This window comes from Myotis brandtii, unplaced genomic scaffold (assembly GCF_000412655.1).
Source record: "Myotis brandtii unplaced genomic scaffold, ASM41265v1 scaffold384, whole genome shotgun sequence".
Taxonomy (NCBI): Eukaryota; Metazoa; Chordata; class Mammalia; order Chiroptera; family Vespertilionidae; genus Myotis; species Myotis brandtii.
This window is the reverse complement of record NW_005364745.1, coordinates 575,683-601,429: the sequence shown is the minus strand read 5'-3', so window position 1 is coordinate 601,429 and position 25,747 is coordinate 575,683. Positions and strand designations below refer to the sequence as shown.

Genomic DNA, 25,747 nt, shown 5'->3' with positions numbered 1-25,747 from the left:
TAATAATAATAAGTGGTAATATTTGAGTCCATATGGTATGTCCAATACAATGTTTAGCTTTTTACAGGTGTATAAAGAGAGAAAAATTATAAATCTATCTTTTGCAAGAAATTGAGATCTTTGATTATACCGCATCTCTCTTATGTTTTCAGCTTCCCCTCTCAACTAGATCCTTCTCATTAACTTATGATGAAGCTCAAGTCTTTTCTGTCTTAGAAGACAAACAATTCCTCAAAACAAAATAAAAAAGACCTTTTTTATTTTCCCATCTGGGTGTCACATACCATGTTTCTAATTTGTATGGTAAAATTTTTTATAAAAAGGTATCCATAATGTTGGTCTCAATTTTGTGACCTCCCCATTCATTTGTGGACATGGACTGTCAGACCCCTTCTAAGGGAAGGGGGAGTTGCAGGATGCAGCTGGGTCCCCTGCTGAGGGGCGTGTGGTCTGCAGACCACAGCTCTCTTCTCCTTCAGGGTCTGTCTCAGCTTCATTCATCTGGCACAAGGTCATGCTCTTCCCGGGTGGCCATATATGGTGATAAGTGAGGTGGGGGTCAAAAGGCTGGTCATTTTGGCCTGAAGGCAGATAACTCCGAGTGGTAGCATTTACTCCCGAGGTCCACATCTGGTTGGCCGAAGATGTTTAGTGGCTAAGCACTCAACTCATATTAGAGTTAATTAAAAATTGATTTAAAAAATTCCTTCCCTAGAGAGTTTGATTCAGCTGATCTGCGGAGGAAGATGTGTATTTTTACAAACAAACTCTTCAGCTGTACTGTGTCCAGTTCAGATCCTCTGGAAAGCAGATACCAAGATGAGGTGAAAATGCAATACTTTTGTTTTTTCTGAGAAAAGTACACGTGTGAGAGGAAATGGGGAGGAAGCTGGGGAAGGCTGGAGGAACCACCAGAGAACAATGCCGGTCTGACCCCGGTGAAGGGCGGGATGGCTGGGTAGAAGCATCTCAGAGTGCTCTGCTAGGTAAAGAAGCTTTAGCAAGGCTGATGGGTGGGCTGCAAACCAAGTCACCACGGAGGGCTCTGTATCTTTCAGGATCCGGCCAGCCAGGCCCCGTCATTGGTTACACAGGAGCCGTCTGTGGGAGGCGTGCTGTTGGCTCAGCTGTGGTGATGAGTTTCAGAGTGCAGAAGCTGGGGTCTCTGGTCAATGAAGCTCCCTATGGTTGGGGGTCTGTGAGGCACATTCTCCTGGCTGCCACGTGACCCTACAATTTTAAGACAATGGGATGAGAAAGGAAGATAGAAATGGGCTGTAGTGGGAGATATGTTTGGGATTCAAGGCAAGGTTTCCTGCTGTTTTTTGAATGGAAAAGACTTCAGTGTATTTGTAAGCCTAGAGGAGGGCATCTGTACAATGGGAGAAGTTAAAATAAAGAAAAGGAGGGAAGAAAATATGGATAGAGAGAGGGTGTGTGGGGGGTGTGTGGGAGAGAGAGAGAGAGAAAGGGAAAGAGAATGAATTAATTGTGGAGGAAGAAAACATGGGAGCAGGCAAGAGGAAGAAATGGCTTGTGGCTATCAATCCGAGAAGCACCGTCTTATTCTCTAGGCCAGTGTTTGGATATGGGGCTAAGCTTGAATGTTGTTGGAAGTTGAAGGAAATTGCACTTGGTTATCTCAATTTCTACCACAAAATCGGAGGCAAAGTATCAGGAGCACTGAAGGAAGTTTGGGCCATCCTCTGAGGCTGAAGCAAGAAGAGGTCACGACGGGCTTAGAGAAGGACTCTTGCAGATGTGGCATGAAGTTACGGGAGAGAAAGGCAGATGGCTTAGATTTCTCGATGAAGTCCGAGGCAAACTTTTCTGCTGAAGGTATTATTAATTTGTTGCTCTTCTTACTTGACCAAATCCCAAACATAAAACGATAACAGAAGTAATATTTAGTACATTAAAATTCATTCTTCAAATATTTATTTTATATTAAGACGATAACCTATTACATAAATCTTTCCTAGGTGTGTGAGCCTATTTCCTGGTTTATAAACCAAAACTCTAAAATATTCCCTTGATCTAATTTGGAATTAAAAAAAACAAACTGATACTCTATGGAATTTATACTGTTCTCAATAAGAAAAAAAAACAAAAAACCGCTGGAAATATACTGTCAGTGTATTATGTATATTGGTTACCAAATTTAACAAACAGAAAACATTCTGGCCCTGGTATTAAGTTCATCATGTGAGCTTAGACTCATTTCCCTATCAAAAGGCAGACATAAAAATATTTCATAATTGGGGGGATCTTTGAGATCAGTGGCTTCTCATCTGGGGGCCTCACACTTCCAGAATGTATAAATTGAGCAGTCGATGTTGATGTTCTATTTTCAAATTCCAATGCATCTAATGGGAATCCTACTGTACCCATATGAAGGCTTTGAGGTCCTTTACAATCATTTGAAATTATTTCAGTTCCGTGGGTCACTCTTCAGAAGCAATCTTCTTGGGAGTTAGGGTTTTGCATTTTGTATCATGATGTTTAGTGTTCTTAGCATTTGGGACCCAAACGCTTCGCATTTTGATTCTAGGTTGCTTTGGGAAGAGGGTGTATCAATAGGAACACCCTAATATGAATGCTAGGATTGATTAATTTGTACTCCCTCTGTTGGCCAACTTTCCAGTAAAGTGGTTTTTTAAAGAGCTCCATAGAGGTAATTGTAAAACAAAAACAAAAACTTTTTAAAAAGTCTTCATGGTAAAGATGCACCATAAAAGGGTAATTTCAAATTCCAAATTCCATTCTGCATAATTTTAGAGTAAGCCTCACTTTTACTCCACTTAGAGCACTTTGAACAGAGCACAGGATTATGAGGCCAGTGTAGGAATCTGAAAAAAGAAACCTTCAGATCTTTCCACAGTTTTAATCTTAGGTGTGCATACCAAAATGCATACATTCTTATCAAATAATTAACACATATTCACAATTAACAAACAGGGGCAAACTTTATACAAAAGTTCTGCTACTATTATAATTTTTGAAAAACATTTACCCCACCAGCAAGAGAGACAAGAGGTCAGCCTTTTTAAAGACAGATCATTTGAATAGAGAATATAAGATATAGTCACAATTAGAGGTGCAAACAATAGTTTTCTTCTTGTGGGTCTTTTTTTAAATATTTCTTTATTTTTCTTCCTTGGATATCTTTAGACAACACAGTCATTTCTTCTCAAATGATTATTTTTTGGAAGGGGGGTTGCTATTGATGGTCTAAAAGAAGCGCCTTCATCATTTTAGCTGAGGCAGAGATGAGATATTTAATAATTCTTATCTCATTGATGTAGTCTTCCAAGATGTTGATTAAACAGAGAGGTCATTTTCAAAGTCCAAATGTTAAAACTTTATAAAGATACTCAGAATTTACAACAAATGATAACAAGTAGTTTTGTGCATTCATTTTCTATGATAACCAATCATGTATGTTAATTAAAACCCAGACTTCATATTGGCATCAAACGAACACTGCAGAATGACCAAAGCTGAGGGCTAGTCATTGTCATAGATGCAACCTGAAAGAAAAAAATGCAAATGTAAACATGGTTATACAAAACATATACCCTCTGAGTGTTCCAAGGTTGGAAATATGGGCGATGCATAAGCTCCTGGCTTAAAAATTTTTAAAAGTAGAATTGGCTTCTTTTATTAAAAAAAAAAAGTAGTTACATGGAAGGCCATATATTTAGTTCACTTTTATTGCTTAGTGTTCAATTCCAATAAAGTTTATGGACAAATTTATTCTCTAACAAAATGAGACGGGATTATTTTCTTTTATTTTCCACTGAATTAAATGTATTTTGTGGTGGGCATTCTGAATGAGGTTGGAAATATTAAACATCAGTAAGAATAAGTTTAAAAGGAACTAAAAGGCAACATGATTAACACTATGCTTCATGTCAGTTGAAATTAATTTTTTAGATCATAATTTAGGAATATATAATGCTTAGGAAACACTAGTGAGTATTACAGGTTATGAAATGAGTACCGGGTACACATATATTTTGTCGGTAAAAACAATTCTTATTAAGATTCATGGTATAATAAAAAATTCACCAACTATTTTTCTACTTCTGTTTTCAAAGAAAATAAATGAGATTCTTCCTTACTTTCCAGGTATGTGCAAAAATATATTTTTTTTCATTATATGAGGACATTTACCTTTTCTAACATTTTCAAGTGGTTCAAACTCTGATGAGATTGGGAGGTTCTAATAAATCAGCAAGCTATTTTTGGAATTTGACAGGACAATAGGTTCACTGTCTGTTCTCTGTGGTCGGTGCCATGCGAGACTTACCATCAGCTATATCATCATAGATCTCTCCATCACTGTAATTGTAGAAAAGAAATTTTATTTTTAAGGAAAATATCTTCTTAACATGAAAGCAATATTTAGATGAAAGATTTAATAATATAATTTTATATGACACAAAGCATTTAAGGATGAAAAGTTGCTATGCATTTATAAGTGGGAAGAAATTTCATATTCATCTGCATCTTCTTTCTTTGGCTTAATCTAATCCTCTTTTATTCTAAAAAACACTCCCCGATTTATTTCTGCTTACGATAGACACAGTAATCAGAAACACACCTCAGGAGCACAGCCTGTGCCTTTCTCATGTTTAGACCCAGCAGTGAACCTAGCATACAGCTGAGCTGGATAAGAAGAGTTTGTTGAACTAAACAAACTGGAAAATCATGGGGTATTAGAACCAGTGGGGTTTCTAATAAAAAAAATTCATTATATTTGTTAATATCAGGTTTATACTTTTACTTGAACTTCAAATACTGAATGGAATATAATATTTGACATAGAAAATGGATGCATCATTTTTGCACGTTTCTCATAATTTTAAAATATTAGTTATAAAACACATAAATATTAGTTATAAAATAAGTAGCCAAGATATAGTTAGTATGGTGATTCTTATGTAATATAAATCTAAAAAATATTTATGGTGAGAGGCAACATTCATAACACTAGTTCTGTCTATCTTGACACATTTTAAGTTTTACCAGGCCCTTTGAGAAATATTCTATTCTACATGCGGATTGAACGTCTCCCATGTCCCAGGAGATATAAAGACGAGGAAGACACAAACTTTGATTTCAAGAAGCTTATAATCTAATGGAGGAGAAAACGATATACACATAAGTAAAATATAAAGTATCGTAAATATTAATATAGCCTTGAAATGTAGGACACAGTTTCAAAGTCCAGAAATGTGAGGTGACTTTGTCATGCAGACCAGACCCACATTTGGTTCCTGTTCTAGCTTTGAGCTTTTATCATGAAGCAGCAGCAGGCCCTTCAGACTGCTGCCAACCATGGCAGATGCTCTGAGTTCCTATGTCTTCTGTTTGGATCCTTTCTCTGAGATTGAGGGCGGCTTTGGCTAATGCAAAATCTGACACAAATGCAGAGAGGACAGATTTTCCTATTATCCACTAAAAAACTTATGAAGTATTCATTTCAATAGGTGGTACACCAATATTACTTACAGAGTCTTCTTTTTAAATTCTCTCTTAATCACCCTTAATAATCACTGGGGGAGCTGTCCTATTATTTAGCACACATTCTTTCCATGAAATTTGTATGTTTTATAAAATAAAACCTATTGAGAAGCCCCATGCCAGCACCGTGATTAATTCTCTGAAGAAAATAAAGTATTATGATTCTTTTTCTTTTGATTCTATACTAGTTTGCAGACAGAGCCCTTAACATTGATTTCTCTCTTTCTGATTGGTGCCAGGATGTTTGTGGATATAGTCTGTGAATCCTCTTTGACTTTTTTATAAAGCTAAATTCTGTAAATCTTTGTGATGGGACATGACCTACTCTGATAATGGAATCATTTCTTGCACTGGTTTACTTGGAACAGAATCTCACAATGTTTGGGGGGACTCTGATAGCACACTGCCACCAGATAGTGACAACCACTTATTCATAAGAATAGAAGAAGCATTGATTGCTATATTTTGTCTGGCATGCATCCTAAAAAGACAGCTTCATACTCTACTATGCCTGGGTTGAGTAAAGAAAAGCCCTCAATTAAGGGCCAAACTATAAACTATTATTAGGTGATATTAACACCGACTGTGTAGACAATAATTGATCCCTGATTAATTCAATTCAACCAACTGCATTAATCAGCAAGTGAAATGAGAAGTATCAATGAAAGTGTTCGGGGCTGTGACCTGTCTCCAATGTTTGCAATGTCTGTCTCCAACGAACATGTAAAACTATGAACTGTATAATGGTGAATGAGAAGGGCTTCTTGTCTATTTAAAGTGACACTTTATGAAAACCTTAACTTTATTATGGATTATGGGTACTGACATTAGTATGACATTAGTACAGCATATTGTTTTACATTGATTTCTGGTAGTTCAGTAGATTATGTTATTTATCATGTTAAGAATCTTTCTTAAAGCAAAGCATAACATTCTTTACAAGTATAACAGAAAAAGAAAATGAGCTTACTTGTCCACCAAGTAACTTCTAAGGACATAACCATCTATGAAAGAAAAAGAAAATGAATCTCATTAGTAGTGCAGACTTGAAAATGTTTACTATTCCTTTAAGAAATTGAATTAGGGTTGAATCGATATATATAAAAGTCTAATTTGCTAAGTGTCCGACCCTCCGACCGGTTGCTATGATGTGCACTGACCACCAGGAGCTGCCGTGACACGCACCGGCACCGTGGACCTGGTGCCCACAAAGCAACACTCGGTTTCCCCCAAGTGGGACACAGGCCCTGCTACCACCCTGGAGCAACAGCCCTCCAAATCGCAGCTGACGCTGCTGAGACCCCATGGTGCAAAATGCGGCCCACAGCCCAGCCCAACCCTAATGGTCGCCAGGTAATGAAGTCAGGTAACAACTGGCTTCCTTTCCCTAGCGACGACTAGCCTTCTTGGAGTTTCTTCAGCCCAGGAACACAATTTGCCTTATAGCAAGGTGGAAACATTTCACACTGTAACCAAATGCCTGTGAAGCATTTTCTTGTGCCTCATCTCATTTGATCCTTACAGAAGTCCTGGAGTAGGTAGATAGAAGACTTGGTGGAATCCTATTTTCTTTTCATTAGCCAGAAAACGAAGATTTAGAAAGTTTAGAAACTTGACCCGACTGAAAAGAAGTAAGAATGGTGGACCTTGAAAGGTTTTCTCACTGCGCAGAATATAATCAACACTGCTGCAGTTAAATATTTTACCCTTTGTTCTCCCTGCATGATCTACAATAACAATCTGCTTCATGTTGATATTTACTGCTGTGTTGCTGACAATTACCCAAAAGACAAGTTGGGGTGCTTCACTGGGCTGGAAAAAGTTTAGCTACATCAGAAAGCAGGTCTAATTAAGCAAGTTTACTCTCTCTATATAAAGGCTAAGTTGACTCGTGCATGCGCGATACTTATAAAGCTCTCACTGGCGCCAATCGCATGCGTGTGTTTCGATCTATCATTGTCGATTGGAATTTGGTTGACACGTCTATTATAGAGAAAAGGCAAATAGCAATATTAAAATATTTCTTCTAATTAATTTCCTTTTAATGTGCACAAATCCATGCACTGGGCCACTAGTATTAATATAATATAACATAATATATTGAATAATTGTATATCTATCTTCAAATATGACCCATTTTTCTTACGTCCACTTTTCTCTCCTTCATTTCTTTTCTCTCCAACTTTTCTCTTTCTCTCTCCAACATGTCTCTTTTCCTCCATTTCAAATCCTTCCACCTTTCCCCTGTAAATATTTTTTGTCCTTCTCTAAACTACTGCAGGTTGTAGTAGAAGGTCCTTTCAAATTTCAATCTATTTCTTAAAGTATCACCCACTTGACCCATAGGAAGAATTTAGTAAGCATAGTTTCTCAAATTGCAAAAGTAGTTCATAGGTAGGTATTTTAAATACTACCATATCTAAGACTTAGCTCTTCCAATTTTAGTATATTGGGTAGAATGAGAACTGCTTTCAGATGCCAGCTATCTAGTGCTGCTTGGGGGAACGTGCATTCTACACGGCCTCCTCCTGGCTCTCTGATCTTCAGTGTGAAGGACCTTCCTCTACTGCTTCTGCCGTTTGACAGTCTCAGTAGTTGCATTTTCATCTTTCATGGAACAAATCATTACAGAAGAACACATAGCAGGGATCCTAGTAATTCCCTGGTTAAGTAGGAAGTAGACCATATTTTATGCAAGAAAGCAAGAAACAAAACAAACAAAAACCCCACAACTTTTTTGAGCACCTTCTGTTTGCCCCTCAGAGTGTAAAAATACTCTTAGTTAGAAAAAATATTTTCTTCAGAAAATGCCTGCTGACATCTCATTACTATTATTAACTTTTGAAAACACTAGTTTTGTGTTACTCCCTAAACTCTGTTGTATGCTGGAGATTAGTACCATTTACTGCTTTGTCAATACAGCCTGTAAATCACTTCTTTAACTGAGTCAATCTATTGGCTTTGATCCACTTCAGGTACAGTTTGGGTTCTAAATCAAAGTAGATGTGTAACAAAGAATAAACCAGAAAGCTCATAAGCAAAGATTTACACAAATAATAATAAACTAACTTAAACATGTTGATGTCATATTACTGTTGATTTCACATGAAAACACATGGTTTTTAAAAATTAGGATCATACAACTGAAATTGTAGGTTAAAATTAAAAAAAATAAACATTCCTTTGAAATATTCCAGGGTAAAAAAACTTCACCAAAATATTTTCTCAAGAAATTTACCACCTTCAAATGAAAACTGTTGATAAGTATCATACTTGAAAAAGAAAAAATCAAGGTTATTTTTGAATTTCTTCAGTATAAAAGTAATGAAGGATGTTGCAAAATGATAAAAGCACAGTAAAGTAATATTTTATTCAGAGTATGAAAAATTAAACCATTTTATACCTTCTTTTTATTTCAGACAAAGCAAAAGTAGCAAATTATTCATGTAAGAACAACTAAAATTTATCATCCTGAGGTAGTCTTATCACAGTTCCTTCACTCATTTCATGTTAAGAGACATTAAACAAGGTATCTATCATAATGTAACACAGTTTTTAAAGGGAAATAAGCTCATCTCTAACAAATTCAATTTTATGTGTCTCTCTAATAAGAAAAATGGTGCAGATAACAAGGTTTAAGAATAAATTGTGGTTCTGTGTCAGGTTCCAATAACTAAATCTGTCTTTATCTGTACTTATTATGTCCAGGGCCAGAATCAAATGTGAATAGTTCTCCATAGATGGAAATAGGCACAAACGTTTTTTTTTTTAATTAGTTAAAATTTGTGGTTTTATTTTCATTTTGAATTTTCTCTTAAAACACATTGTGGGGAGACAATACAACTGTGTTCCCATGATAGATTCATGTTTAAGTTAATAATTGAAAAATAATGCCATAAATAAACTAAAGCTTTTAACCATTATGTCACTCTCATAGTGAGTTGTTGGGGCTTTATAGTCTCTCTGAACTAAAATTAAAAGACAGAAAACTAGAGAAATGTGTAAGAAATTATAGTGTTGTCAGAGACTGGAAGTATTCTGGCATCAAATATATTACTGGTTTAAAATATTTAGAAGATTAATAGTAATTAAGCTAAAAACAGAGAACATAATCATGATTTTTGGAAATAAAAGGTTTTTCGTTTCCTGTGCTGTTAGGTAATCTATTTTTAAAACTCAATTATGCTAAAACTGTGTAGACCTGAATAAAACACTCTCTGTAATTAAGCATTAAAACCATCCTTTACTTGACCAAAATTAATAACTCATTACACAGCTTAATAATCTAACTTCACAAAATAAATTACAAAAATTATATTCTCTTAGATTCTCAAAGCCCTCTTATGAGATTTCCTCTGTATCTTGCCTATTCACGAGTTCTATGGAAGAGCTCTCTCTTTTGTTGAATGCTCCATTTTTGTGGTTGTTGGGTGTTTGATACATAAACATCAATGATTGTGGATATATATATATTTTTTAATATATTTTATTGATTTTTCACAGAGAGGAAGGGAGAGAGAGATAGAGAGTTAGAAACATCGATGAGAGAGAAACATCGACCAGCTGCCTCCTGCACATCTCCTACTGGGGATGTGCCCGCAACCCAGGTACATGCCCTTGACCGGAATCGAACCCGGGACCTTTCAGTCCGAAGGCCGACGCTCTATCCACTGAGCCAAACCGGTTTCGGCGATTGTGGATATTTTAAAGAAAAATGCATCCAGGAGATCAAGTGTGGGATGGCACTGTGCTGCTCTATTCCAGTTCCCTGCAATGATGTGATAATTGGGGGCTCAGTAGCTATAAAATGACTATTAAATAGCATTTTTACTGGGTTAATGACTTTTAATACAGCATAGTTTTTGCTGTCTTGTACATTAAAAAGCCTCTGCTAAAACTTCATTCTGTTAAAAGCATGCTTCATGACAGTGTCAAAACAAGCGACTTGCCGTGAATTTTTTATATAATCTCTCCATTATGGTTCCCGGAGATCATTTTTTTGTAGTACAAAAATACTCTCTTTGCCCACATGTTCTATGTACATCCATCATAAAGGAATGATAATGAAAAATGCAAGCACCCAGCTGGTGTGACTCAGTGGTTGAGCGTTGACCTATGAACCAGGAGGTCACAGTTTGATTCCGAGTCAGGGCACAGGCCGGGGTTGTGGGCTCAATTCCCAGTGGGGGGAGTGCAGGAGGCAGCCAGTCAATGATTCTCTCATCATTGATGTCTCTATCTCTCTCTCCCTCTCCCTTCCTCTCTGAAATCAATAAAAACATATAAAAAAAATGCAAGCAAATGAAGTGAATAAAAACTGCCTTGTGGTTCTGTACCATGTGGAACGGCTGCCATGTTTAGTTAGCCCTATAATCTTGTGGGTTTTGGCAGGGATTCTCACACATAATATGAAATTGTTATTTGGAAACCTCACATTCATAGAACGGAACACAGTGGCTTGAAACAAATGTTTTGAAATATGTGGTGGGGGAGAGCTCGTTAAGGAAGGAACACCCGCCCCCGAATGTGCCAGCAGCGTCTTTGGCAAACATTTGCCTGCTACCGTGCAGCTGTGTCCCAGGACTAATGACTCACCTTTCAGAGGGGTGCTGTGAACATGAAATCACTGAGGAAATACAAAGTCATCTTCAAAATGGGAAACGTCTTCATTCTAATAGTTTCAATTTTTTCACTTGATAAAAATGACAACTTTGATTTTTTTTCTTCATTATTTCATGTGTGGTGAGCAAGTCCGGATATAAAGTGAAATTTACTCAATTTGGCTTCATGCAATTTACAAAACAATGAAATCATATTGTGTAGATTAACCCAGGCAAGTAGAACAATGTCCAATTTCAAGGGGAAATGCTCACAATATAATAAAAGGGAAAAACGAAATGCAGTGTATAATACTGAATATAAATGATTATAATATTATCCGACTTTTACAAAATGTTCTCTCTATGTAGGTATCTCTCTCATTTCTGAGGATTCAAATCAAGGTGACTTCAAATTTCTAAACTTACAATTTTTTCTTCATGTGTTGTTTTAGCACTAAAACCAAAATTATTTAAGCCAAGAATGGTCAGTTGGATTTGGGAAAATTTAAAGCACCTTCAAAATCCCCCTTTCTCTGATATACAAAAGAAATGGAGGGCATTTCAGCCACAAATAACTCAGCCTGTGTCTCATTGCATATTTTTGTAGAAAAATTTTCTCCAGTGACAAGAGGTGGGAAAACTCACAGCTCATGAGACATTGAGTTGCGGAATATGCACAAATACTAGGGAGAAATGCGAAATATTTGGGAATGTGCCAGAGATATCTATTTAAGTTCTCAGCGCCTTTGAGATCTGCGCTTCACAAGTCAGTGGGTGAGACTTGATCAGATGTGATAAAGCCTATGAGAGGCTTGCACTCCACTGCACAATGGGAAGGGATTAGTGTTAATGCTTTAGCCTCTAGTTTCTATCATTACCAACCTAGGGTTTAAGTAAGCGATGTTTTCTTTCCTTTGATGGATTAAAGGAGAATGGAGAGTAAAGAAAACGTTAGGGTCACCATGGTGTTGGATTGCAAATGCCTTTGCTGCTAATCAGATGATGCAGAAATAAGGAACTGAAAGTTTTAAGGGCTCCCAAATGATACACGACAAGCGGACTGCAGTACTAAGGCTAAGACAGAGAACTTCCTTCTCCTAACCAGTTAAACTATTCAGCAGACATTTTCCCGTGAATGCCTGGTTGTCAGACTTTTATCTGGTTCTCCAACTGCAATGTCCAAATTGCCAAATTCCATTCAGCAAGCCCTGAGCAAGGTGCCAGGCACTTAGAATGTGTTGGCACAGCAATGTTGAGAGCCTGTCATGGAAGCTACTCTCAAGCTCAGAGTCTAATAAGAGTAATAGACGCTTGATTGGTAAACAAGGCAATTAAAGCAGCAAAAGTAGTAGCTTGGTGGGGCAGGGGAGATATTAATTGTGATGGGGTAGCTGGGAGTAGGGAGTGGATGTGCATCCAATTTTAGACGACAACTGGGTTGTTTTTAATAGACAATTATGAGCATTCCAAGTAGAATAAAATAGCTTAGAACAGTGGTCGGCAAACTGCGACTTGGCAAACCGCGGCACTCGAGCCACATGCGGCTGTTTGGCCCCTTGCGTGTGGCTCTTCCACAAAATACTGGCTCTTCCACAAAATACTGACTTCTGCGCATGGGTCACGAAGTTTCAATCGCACTGGACGTGCGCAGCCGCACGTGGTGTTTTTTCGAAGAGCCACACGCAAGGGGCCAAAGAGCCGCAGGTGGCTCGCAAGCCGCGGTTTGCCGACCATGGGCTTAGAAGGATGAAATAGAGTAATTTATTGGGGGAATGACAAATAAGAGTTTGTAATTTTAGGGTGTCAGCTGCAGGTGGGAAATAGTTGATGAGCATGAGCATAGATCAGAAAGGGGTTTCTGTACTAGGCTAAAGATATTTTTAATTGATTTTTAGAGAGAGAGGAAGGGCAAGGAAAAGAGAGAGAGGAACATCGATGTGAGTGTGAAACATCGATTGGCTGGCTCTTGCATTCCTCCAACCAGGGATTGAGCCCGCAACCTGGGCATGTATCTTGAATGTCTTGCCACCTTCCCAGGGGTGGGCTTCCATTCCTGAGGAACAGAAGTGGTACAAATACCGCAATTCTTTTCCCACTGCAAGCGGGAACTGCCACTCCAAGTTCCCTCCCAGATGAAGCTTTAATTACTCAAGTGGTAACTGTCTTCCATCCCTTGTTTACTTCTTCACTAGCCTACCTGTGTTTCCCAGAAATCACCTCTCAAATGAAGAAGCCAAATTAAGTCCAATCCAAAGAAAGTCTTTAAATAAAAACAACAGGTACGCACATACTACCGATGTAGCCATCTGGTTCCCATCCTGTTCGAGATGGACCCCTGAACCAGCTAAGAATTGCAAAGTGTGTTGCTACTGCACCAGGGAAAAATGATAAAAGTTACATGGATTCCTTGAGTGTCATCTCCCAGAATTTTATGTAATGTTTCCACCTTTCATTTTTTAAAGATGATGAATTCCAAGAAGACAGGAGCCTTTCAGTATTCCTCACAATACTTAGGAATACTGATGTCCAAACAGGGACTGATAGCAGCTTACAAACAATCTCTGAAAAGCTATTGCTTTTCTTCATTCTCAAGACCCACTGGTTCCTAGGAAGCTAGCCATCTCTTCTGTGTCTGGGGCTGATACCTACTTCTGCTCAACTACATCTATACCTATACATGTTTGCCAAGAAGGGCATCCACATCCTTGTAACTAATGTGTTCCGTGGGCCAGCGGCATCGATGACCTGGGAGCTTGGTAAGACGCAGAATGTCACCCTTCACCTCAGACCCGCTGAATTAGAATCTGTGTGTTCAACAAGTCCCCACGTGCTGTGTAGGCACTTTGATGTCGAGGAGCATTGCTCCTCATGGGATTTACGGTTGGGGACAGGAATCTCAGAATAGCTTGGCAAGGCTTCCTTCCACCAGACCGAGGGCAAGGTGTGTCTGGAGCGTGCGCACTGGAGACAGATGCGCATGACCAGCCCTAGGGCCATTCTCTGCTGTGAAAAATGTGAGATAATGTGGAACGCAGAGGAAAGGAAACATATTACTTAGGCCCACCAACCTAATCCTCCCCTTTAATGTTTTTATTGACATGATTTTTAACATGCCTATAAAGCCTATCCCACATTAAGCAGGCTTCTTCTCCCTCTTATTGTTGTACCCGGAGAATTTCCTCATGTTATTTTCATGATCATCATGGAAAATATTTAATTCGGTATATTTGTCACAACTTATTTAATTATTTGAAAATTTTGAACATTTTTATGACCTTTTTTTCTTAGAGTTTTTCTGCATTGAAGGCCATTCCTTTGGGTACATGCCCCCAAATGCTAGTGTGAAAGGGGCTTTCTTTGCTTCCTTGAGCTCTGGGTACACATGATCTCCAGTAAGCGCTCAGTCTTAATACCACGCTGCCCTTTCTCCTTTGTATCCACCTTCCATTTTCCCCTGTGAAAAGCCAACCACACCTCCTCCATGATAACTTTAGCTCCACTTTCCCCACCCTTGAGTCACTGTTTTGTTCTTAAAGCTCCATTTCAGTTCCTGTCCCTGAGTCACCTTCCTGTCATTAAAATTCGACTCGGAGTTCACGGGTTCTCTGCAGGCTAATGTAGCTGATATGGGGCAGCCATGCTGGCTATCCGATTTCAAATATAGGGCAACATAGTTTTGAATTTCTCTTTCCTTGACTTCAAATTCATAAGCGTCCTTTCTAATATTTGACAAAACATTTGCATCTGCCTGTTTTCCTAGTTGACAGAGTCAAAGAGAACAAGGACTGTCTTATAGGCACTTGGAATAGTATGCAATATTAAATGTGTCCACACAGGAAATGAAAACAAGGAATTTGCAAGGTAGGAAAACTAGAAACTCCAGGTGTGACATATGCTATGTAATTTCAAAACCAGGCCAGAGCTAGTGCCCTTCACTACTTTAGCAGTGGCTCTTAACTTCAGTGTACAGAGGAAGAAGCTGGGAAGAGTTATGATCACAGATTCCCTCCGACCCCAGAGCTCATGACTCAGGAAGTCAAGGGTGGTTGCAGGCAACTGTGATTTCAATGCACACACAGGGTCTCCTGATGCTGGGTGTCTGTGGGACCCCTTTTGAGAAGCACCAATTTGGCACTGCAGTGGGAAATAGAGCAGGTGGGAAATGAAAAGAGATGGAAATCAGATATGTTGATTGCAACACAGCAAGATTCCTTAATGTTTCCCATAATTCACAAAGCATAGAATGAAAGAGTTAATGAAAGCAGGGGTGGTCATTGAGCCTTGTTTGGCTGCTAAATTCTGAGGGCTTCTCGGAAGAGTAGTCAGTGACTTACATTTGCCTTCGTCATTCCTGCAGAGAACTTTTATATCATCGGTGTTTTGTATAACTTCGAGGGATTCGCCAGGCTTCACCTGTAGCTCTCTGTTCCCCCACTTTTTAGAAGTTAAGGTTGGAACAACTGTGGTTGAATACAGGACCCTAATTTCACCATCATACTGGAAAAAAACACATTATTAATTGATGAGTATTATTCAAGTAACACATTTATTGATGTATTTATTAAGAAAGTCTTTGCTAAATAAACAGTTCCTTGTTTTTAAAAGATAATGTAAGAACAGCGAAGAAAAGTTTTTTTTTTGGAAAAATCAGATATAACCTCACCAACCTAATTTAATATTTTTAATTAGAAAACTTATTAAAGTTTATGTACATTATTATTTTTATACACTCATATATTTTAAAGTTATAATCACTGTGTTTAGCTAACACCTCAATAACCTCACATAATTACCATTTCTTTTTTTGCGGTGAGAACATTTAAGAATTACTTTCAAGTGTATAATACAGTATTGCTAGCTGCAATCACCATGCTGTACATCAAATCCCTTAAACTTATTCATGTTATAACTGAAAGTTTGTTCTCTTTACCCTTAGACCAACATCTCCCCATTTCCCCCACCCCTCCTGCCTCTGGTAAACCCTCATTCTCCTCTATGTTTCTGCAAATTTGGCTTCTTTTAGATTCCACATTTAAGTGACATCATACCATATTTGTCTTCCCCTGGCTTACTTCACTTAGTATTAAAGTCCATCCATGTTGTCACAAATGGTAGGATTTTCTTCCTTTTTCATGGCTGAATAATATTCCATTGTATATACACTACATTTATTTTATCCATCTTATTTTTAGATTATCTTCTTATCAAAGTTTAAAGGATAGCTAAATTTAGATGGTTATTTCAGTATGTATATTATGTATGTATGGATTTGCTTAATTTGTTATAGGAATAAATTTAAACCTAAAATAAATTTCATAGAAAATATAGGAGTTATGATGGATAACTGTGATACTGATCATTATACTTCTAAAATATTCATTTTGGAACTTAAAAATCATAGGACTTTTTTTTCATTAGCACTTTGTATGATATTTAAATATGACATACTTTAAATTTTTTCCTGAAGTCTTTTTCTTCTTTTTCCTGCTTTTTTAGCTTCTTAAGGTCTTTCTCTTCTGTTTTGGCCTTGGCTCCTTGACTGAGAAGGCAGAACACATGTAAAACAACACTTAGTTTAGAAAAAATAAAAAGAATAATGTATAATAAAAACATCAGTCATAACATTAATTTTTTGTTAAATTTTGTGTTTTTTTAGATTTTTTAAAAATATATTTTTATTGATTTTTTACAGAGAGGAAGGGAGAGGGATAGAGAGTTAGAAACATCGATGAGAGAGAAACATCGATCAGCTGCTTCCTGCACACCCTGCACCGGGGATGTGCCCGCAACCAAGGTACATGCCCTTGACCGGAATCGAACCTGGGACCCTTGAGTCTGCAGGCCGACGCTCTATCCACTGAGCCAAACCGGGCAGGGCTAAATTTTGTTTTTAATTATTTTTCTTAATACAGCCATTGTCATAAATGATGACATTTCATAATGCAGAAGAGGCTCTTCATGAGAATAGATTCCGAGTTAAAATGGAAGTGAGAGATGATCTAATAGTTGAAGTGTATGAAGTCACTGAGGAATAGTTTAAACATGGTCACATATCAGTAGTTTCATATGATTCAACCTATTCTTGAACCCCTTCTATTTTTCACTCCTTCCTAGATAATTAAATGAATCGGCCAATGTCATAGAAAATGCTTTTTTAAAAAGAGCACTTAAAAATGGATTTTCATAGCTTAAAAAGTTTATCCATATATTGGCCTTTTCATATCTACTTAAAGTGGAGCCATAGTGATACCAATTGGACTAGAGCCAATTGTTGTAAGAGGCGAATAAGCCCAAGACAGTGGTTCTCCAGGTTGGCCCCATACAGCTCACCTGGGAAGCTTTCTGCCATATATATTTATGTATATGTGTATATTATATATTTAAATATATTTTTACTGATTTCAGAGAGGAAGGGAGAGGGAGAGAGAGATAGAAACATCAATGATGAGAGAGAATCATTGATTGGCTGCCTCCTAGAAGCCTCATACCAGGGATCGAGTCTGCAACCTGGGCATGTGCCTTGACGGGGAATCAAACTGTAACCTCCTGGTTCATAGGTTGATGCTCAACCACTGAACCATGCCAGCCAGGCTTACCTGGGAAGCTTTTAAAAAATAAATTGCCCTTGCCCAATTCCTAGCAATTCTGATTACATTAAACTAATTTTAAATTCAAATTAATTAGACTAAGTGGGGCTGGTGTACTGAAAGCATGTCAAACTCAAAAGCTAACATGGGCCAAATAAACAAGGTTTAAGTTTATGTGGGCCGCAAAAAAAAAAAAAAAAAAAAAGCTTCAATTTTCATAGAAACGTGGGCTTATTTCAATAGAGACATGCTGAATTAAAAGGGCTGAAATAAATGAGTTAACATAAAATGATAGAACATTTTAATAAAAATTAATATTTTTCTTGAACATTAACTTACCAGACACTGAATAACTGCACAATAATTGTAATGCAAATAAACTTATTTTTCTTATTCTCTGAAAGCAAAATGTTTCCTGTTGCACACACCAAACAAGTCAGTCCAAGACTAATGACGTGGCAATTGGCTGCTAAAATATTCGCTGCTAGTATTAGTGGAGAGAAATGGTGTGCCTGTGCATAAGGCACATAAGGGAAATGAATGCAACACGATTATAGTAATCTGTCATTAGCAAACGTTGTAGCTCATTATTAATAATTATGTATAACAGGATATTGTAAAAATTAAGTTACGAAATTTTTATTAAAATGTTTCTTACATACCGTTTTATTGGCTGGGCCACAAAAATATTCGTTGTGAGCTGCATGTGGGCTGCGAGTTTGACATGACAAAATTTTATCTATAACTGATTTATTTAAAATGTTGTTTCTTAAATTCTTAACCTTAGAATTTAGTGAATTCCCTGTGAGATGAGTCAGGACAATATTCTGCTTCCTCACTCAGTATCTCCCATCCTATGGTACTCTGGGCAAGAGCGGAACACTCCATACCCCATGAGCACTCTGACATTATCAGAATATACATGAACGTTAAAACTTTCCCCCCCAAAAAAGAATTTATTTAAAAATAGAATACTATGCTAGAGAACATAAAATTGTTTTAAACTCTGAAAATAAGCAACCGGTAAGAAAACAGTTGCATGTCACATTAAGTTGAATCAGCTGGTGTTTATTTTTTTTGAAGAAAAGGGTCAATGTGTGATTCTGGGTTCCTAGAGAGCTGTTGCCTGGAATGTAGTGGCATTTCTACAGTAATATAAAACAGAAGGAGGCATTGAACACTGCCAGGGATAGAAGCCATTTCCCAATGGCGAGGAATATTAAAGCTAAACAGTACTGAAGATGACATTTTCCATTCATGGAGAACGGAGACAGGAGACCGGTTCTCCTTTCGGCTTTTTTGTCGTTCTGCCTATGGAGCGTGATGTTCATATATAAATGACAGCACATTTTCCCTTCGGTTTCTTTAATCTTGGCACTGTCTCTTGTCCAGTAAAATTAGTTTAACAATCTTGATAAAAAATAAATACTTGGAGTTTATTGATGCATTTTTTACCAGTGCAGCTCAGAAGACATCACTTATTGTATTCCACTTACGTTACTTTCACCCTTCAACTAATCAAGTCCAGAATCTTTTTGTTCACTTTTCTTTTTTTCTTAAAAATGCCAGAGATGTGTTTGCTTTTATACGCAGTAGGTATCGGATCATCTCACATAGTTATTGAACCATAAAAATACATCCTACCATGTGATTTCCTATTTCAAAAGAGTTTTCAAAAGGAACGCCTTTTGTATCAACTGATTTTAGATTATCTCACAATTTTAGCCTAAAATTAAATTGAAACCTTAGGTGAGCTGAAGAATGTCCCTATTCACTGCTGACTTATTATTATTATTATTATTGTTATTATTATTTGAATGGACCTTTGAGAAACTGATGCTTTTGTGAAAAAGAGACAGACCAGAAGTCCTGTTAAAGAACAAATCTTCCTCCCATAAAAGAGGCTTAACCAAGGTGGGTGGAGGCTGATATGTAAAAGAAGAAGAGTAGTCAAGACAAAATGGTTTTGGGGAAAGAGTAAAAATAAAGGGAGGAGATGAATCAGTAAGATCAATGTGATCAAGCTCTCAAATTTTTTCTCAGTGAATGAATGAATGCAGACATCGGTGAGTCACGGAGCAGAGGATCATCAGGGGACCATGAGCAGGACCACAGGGAGAGGGGAGGGAGAGGGGAAGAGGTGAGGAAGGAGAGAGAGAAAGAGGAGGGTCAGGGTTATGCACTCACAAACCTGGCAGAAAGTTAGAGCTGGGACCAGGGAGAAGACAGAGGGAACACGATCTCACACCGCAGATGCACACCCATCGGAGTTTGATCTGAGTTCCATTTTTTTGAGCAGTCTCATTTCCATCACGTCATTGTAATGAGAACATCTTACTTACCTCATGTCTGCCGAAGGCGAGGGGTAATCAGAGGCATCAACATCATCATAAACTTCTTCCCCCACATCTAACAAAAGACAAAATATCAAATGTTGAAATGCTGTTAGTTTAAATTTCGACATGAGCATTTAATGTTTCAAGGAGAACAAAATAAGTGTTCCTGTGGCCTCTGTACATTTCTCCCGGAAGTAGTGTCTGTTCCTTAAAGGGGAGAAGTTCTTACCTCCTTGGATGCCTGTGTTAAATGTCCCTCCAAATGCCAGTGACCATGAAAAACCCCAAACAGTGACAGGTTATTTGAAGATTCACAAGTGTGATGAATGGCAGTATTAGTAGGTTACTGACCAAAAAATCACATTATTGGTCAATGGCAGTATTGAAATCAAGATTTTTGGGGGATTTGAGGTGTTATAATAATATATCATTTTATTTTTAAAAATTCTTATTTATTTATTTTAACCTTCACCTGAGGACATGTTCATTGATTTTTTTTTTAAAGAGAGAGGAAGTGGGGGCAGGGGAAGAGGAAGAGAGGGAAAGAGAAACACTGATGTGAGGGAGAAACATCTGTCGGTTGCCTCCCCTATGTGCCTAGACCAGGGATCAAACTCACAACCCAAGTATGTGCTCTTACTGGAAAGCAAACCCACAACCTTTTGATGTATGGGATGATGCTCTAACTAACTGAGTCACCTGGCCAGGGCTCATTCTATGTCTAGTCTGTCTATCTACTTATCTATCTACCTCTCTATCAATCATTCTCTTTTACTCATTGATCTGTTCCTCATTAACTTTTATCTTACAGTAATATTATGTATATTAGGTATGGCACCACCTTAAAAGGGAAAGAATATTCTACTAGTAAGACACTTCTGTTACCAGCAGGTATTGAGAATCCATATTGGTGGAAAAGTTGCTATGACCTTAACTGGTTCAGTGGCTTTTCCAGTCTGTGTAGTTACTTTTCCTCCTTCTAGACTTTTTGTTAATAAAGATCCACAGCAAATGAAGAGATGAGTGGAAGAGTACAAATGTCTTAAGGAACAATTATTATAGAAAATTTAAATGTTCTCTGGTAGTGGCAAGGACCTATTTCCTTTAAATCTTTGTGTGTGTGTGTGTGTGTGTGTGTGTGTGTGTGTGTGTGTGTGTCCCACTTCAGTTAATTAATTTCAAAGGATAAAACCTGCTTAGCTATTTGAAGAATCCATAATAAATATGTTGAAAAAAAATGACACATTGGTTTCCAGATAAGGAAAATATTACTATCCCATGTACATACATTTAGAACATAGAAAAAACAAAAGAAAATTAAAACAAAAAATACAATTGCTCAAAATTTCTTACATTTTATTCCTGCTCTTTGTGGAGCTGTTTCTTGAATATGCTTTGAAAATTATAGATTAAGACACAAGGTCATCATTATTTATTAAATAATTTTATTCAATAAATAATGATGACCTTGTGTCTTAATCTATATACTGCCACTACCAGAGAACATTTAAATTTTCTATAATAATTCTGTTACCAGCAGGTATTGAGAATCCATATTGGTGGAAAAGTTGCTATGACCTTAACTGGTTCAGTGGCTTTTCCAGTCTGTGTAGTTACTTTTCCTCCTTCTAGACTTTTTGTTAATAAAGATCCACAGCAAATGAAGAGATGAGTGGAAGAGCACATACTTGGTTGCAGGCTCCTCCCCTGCCCTGGCCCTGATCAGGGCTCATGCAGGAGGCAACCAATTGATGTGTTTCTCTCACATCAGTGTTTCTCTCTGTCTTTCCCCATCTCTCCCACTCTCCCTAAAAATCAATGGGAAAATATCCTTGGGTGAGGATTAAAAAAAAAAAAGCTGATTGAAATTGTACAAAATTTTTTTTTTAATATTTAGCAGTGGAAAATTTTCCAAATATAACATAAATTAGACATTTAAAGAAGTAAAAAAAATAGATTTAGAAGGGCCTTGGTGGCATCTAATCTGATTTGTTTTTAGAAATCGTTACACAAAAGTCCAATATATGAAGCTCTGATTGAATTGGGGTGCGGGAACACGGGGAAGTTGGTGTCCACTCCTGCCTGCTTATCCCTTTCTCCATTATGACCCTTATCCACTGGAAGAACTGTTTAAAAACCACCAATATTTAAAATTTTCCTCTTCAGGCTATTTCATTGTTGAGAAACTGTGAAGTTACTAGACAAGGTTACACAACTTATTATTTTCAGTCAGAACTTTAATCCAGATATTATGACTATACCCAATGATTTCTCACTCCCCAATCTGCAAGAAATGAGATATATAGTTATATATAGTTAGTTCTTATTACTTACCCAATTGTTTAGGAGGAGCAGGGAAACTGGAAAGAAAATGAAAACACAATTATAATCAGACCAATATAAACACAGAAATTGACTCCTCTATTTTAGAGACACATGAACAAGTAACAGACTGGGGGCTTATTGAGGCTAATCAATCTGTTGACGATCATTCCTTTCTCACCCTCCATTTCTCCATTAAGTCCAGTTTCTGTCCATTGATTTGGAATTTAGCAAGACTTTTTTGAACTCCAATGTTAGCCAAAAAAGTCAAGAGTCAAGACATTCAGTGGTTTATTTTCTCATAGCCATTGGATCAATGTTTTCAGATTTGTTCTATGAGGTATGGGCATATTATTACCACAAGGTAAATTCAATGGCCTCAATATTTTGAATTCATTGTGGCATAGCTCAGGCCAAAACTGTTTGTTTGACTCAAAGAGTAGAAATGCAGAATTGACATTTACAAAGGTCTAGGAGTCTTAATATGACCATGTTTCCCCAATTTATATCCCCAAACAGGAGAATGGTGAATAAGAGAGGCATATCCATTGAAAAAAGTGAGAGAGAGCTTATTAATAGAAGTGATCTGAAATCAGGATTGGGTGTCATTTAGTTGCAACAGAAAAAGATCTTTGCTTTTATTACTCCCTGAACTTTAAACACACACACACACACACACACACACACACACACACACACACACACACACCCCCCACTGGAAGAATGGTGCACAGTTTTACGAAAGTATGAGAGGTCATTAGTTCAAATAATCCAAAATTAGGATTAGCTTTTGTGTAATTGAAGCAGAAAAAATAACCGTGGCTTTTATTTCTAAGCAAGGATTATATTTGAGTAATGCTTCATCAAAAGATTTGTTATGTTCAGCTATAATTTTAAGTGTCCTATTTATTGAGTGATGTTTTAGTGTCTCACAAAAGGGTTGAATCATGTACCAGATAACATGATTAAGATCTTTCAAATTCACATGAATGGAATTTGTACTAAGGGTTATTTTTGGATGGAGAGAGAAAATTGTTGCATTAATTTTTATTTAGACAAACTGAAGATATTTAGGATAACTTGAGTATAGTATAAATATATCATTCAAATAGAATTAATATGTCACTATTGTGAAAGTGAGTTACAAAAACTTTAAATAGTGTGTTTAGAGAAAGGAAATTCCAAATGTGTTCTTTATGTCTAGCAAATTACTTTTTAAAAGAGTAAGTATATTTTGCCCTAGCTGGTTGGGCTCAGTGGATAGAGTGTCAGCCTGTGGACTGAAGGGTCCCTGGTTCCCTTCTGGTTAAGGGCACATGCTTGGGTTGGGGGCTCAATCCCCAGTAGGGGGCGTGCAGGAGGCAGCCAATCAATGATTCTCTCTCATCATTGATGTTTCTCTCTCTCTCTCTCTCTCTCTCTCCCTTTCCTTTCTGAATCAATAAAAAGATATTTTTAAAAAGAGTAAGTATATTTTGAGGAGTAGTTAATGTAAAATATTATATAATAAAATGTGGCATAGGAATTGTGAGCTTTTAGATCTAATGTTACAGTTTAAAAAGTCCTATTAAGTTATGAGTGTGTGAAGATATGTGTGTGCACATATATGTATGTGTGTGTATTTGTGCATGTTTGTCAGGAAAACAAAATATATCTTTGAACTATAATGTTTTTTTTAAGTACTTTGTGCTCCTCTTATGTAAATGCATGAGTTTAAGGGTGAAACAGTAAGTGAGGCTAAGATAATTAATTTAAAATAATATTAAAATTGTGTAAGTCTGTCAGAATTCGGTTATCAGTTATAAAATATTAGTAGGATTTGATTAAATTAATATTAGTGTAGTTATTGTGCACTGGATTTGGTTGGTTGACTCTTACGATGAACCTTCATTATTGTCTGACTCAGAGTCTTTAGGTTTCTCTCGTATACTTTTCTTTCTGTCATCTTTTCCCTTTAAAATCTTCAAAATCCCCCAGGACCAGGAGTTACTCTTCTCTTCAACCTGTAGTGTGGAGCTTAGGGGCATGCAGGCATTGATCAGAATGGAATAATCAGTGGAACACGAAGACATTGGGTGGACATTCAGGCTTGCTATAATTAGGCTGCATTGATCATTCAGGCAGTGAGTTACTCATTATTGTAAACAAGATGATGCAATTAAACTTACTAGTACAAGTCATGAGCTTTGAATACTGCTGCTTAGTAAGGTAAGGAGTAGGTACGTTGTATTTTTTTTTTTTCTATTTGGTGAGTTTTCTCTTGGTTCTTAAAATAGTAAGCTAAGTCAAGATTAAGTTTTAAACATCAATTGAGCTTTATTTTTTTATTAAAAGTAAGTAACTAATAGGTCTTAAAATTTAAAATATGCCATTTTGAAAGTTTAAACAACTAAAGGGTAGGGTATTCAGTACTGGTTTTGCCATAGATAGAATATGGTCTCAATTTATTTGGGGTTCCTATGACTATGATTATCATACAAATAATAGCCAGGCAACTGATAGACTCTTTGGAGCCTGTTGTAAAAGTAAATTCTTAATTGATAAATAAATGATTGGGAATAGTCTGGAAAATAAAAACTACAATATCTGCAATTCTTTAACCCTTTTTTAAATCACTTCTTTTGACATAATTATCTAGGTTTTTCCAAACAATATAATACTTCATTTGAATGTGGCGTAATTACACTTCCTGATTTATGGCTGTTAACTAAACATTTAAATCATTTTTTGGTAATTTAAAAAAGAATACCATTTGTGCTTTTTTATTCTAACTACAATCCAAAACTTCAGTAAATACAGATTTTAATAAATACAATAATTTGCAAAATGGAAATTCACTGATTATTCTTACCCATCATCAGCATCTTCCTCTTCAATTCCATCATAAATATCATCATCTGGGGGAGGTGGGAACATCCCTTCATTTGGGTTAAGAGAGAAAAAGCTTCTGTTAGTTTTGTAATTTGGTCATGTAATAGTCGCTTGAACTTTGATAATAAATATGCCTTATTAAACTGTACAAAACATAGTAGCTATTTAAGTAAATAGCTACTTAAATAAAAGTAGTAGCTATTTAAATAAAAATGAATTTTACTCTCTCACTCTCACATAGATAGTAGGTACATAGTTCTGTGTATACAGAATTTTTAGAGATGAATATAATACAAATATGAGGGATAATAAAAGTTACTGTGCACTAGAGAGAAATGGATAGAATAAATATTAGAAAAAGAAATATTAAATAAAGAATAGAGTTAAATATTTATTGTTAAAAAGAGAGAGTAAGAGATCAACCGAAGGACTTGTATGCATGCATATAAGCATAACCAATGGACATAAGACACTGGGGGGTAAGGGAGAGCAGGGGATTGTC

At 36.8% G+C, this 25,747-nt stretch overlaps 1 protein-coding gene across 1 annotated transcript in view; it reads right to left on the bottom strand.

Annotated features, from left to right (window-relative positions):
• Positions 1-254: 254 nt before the first annotated feature.
• Positions 255-25,747, bottom strand: part of FYB (FYN binding protein) — a 137,705-nt gene continuing 112,212 nt past the window's right edge. The window contains exons 11-19 of the mRNA XM_005872570.2: positions 25,226-25,292; positions 24,253-24,390; positions 22,387-22,412; positions 20,059-20,125; positions 16,578-16,668; positions 15,464-15,626; positions 6,500-6,533; positions 4,313-4,344; positions 255-3,530 (exon numbers count right to left, since the gene is read on the bottom strand). Coding sequence (XP_005872632.1) covers positions 3,508-3,530; positions 4,313-4,344; positions 6,500-6,533; positions 15,464-15,626; positions 16,578-16,668; positions 20,059-20,125; positions 22,387-22,412; positions 24,253-24,390; positions 25,226-25,292 — 641 coding nt within the window. The 3' untranslated portion in view covers positions 255-3,507. The remainder of the gene's footprint in view (positions 3,531-4,312; positions 4,345-6,499; positions 6,534-15,463; positions 15,627-16,577; positions 16,669-20,058; positions 20,126-22,386; positions 22,413-24,252; positions 24,391-25,225; positions 25,293-25,747) is intronic.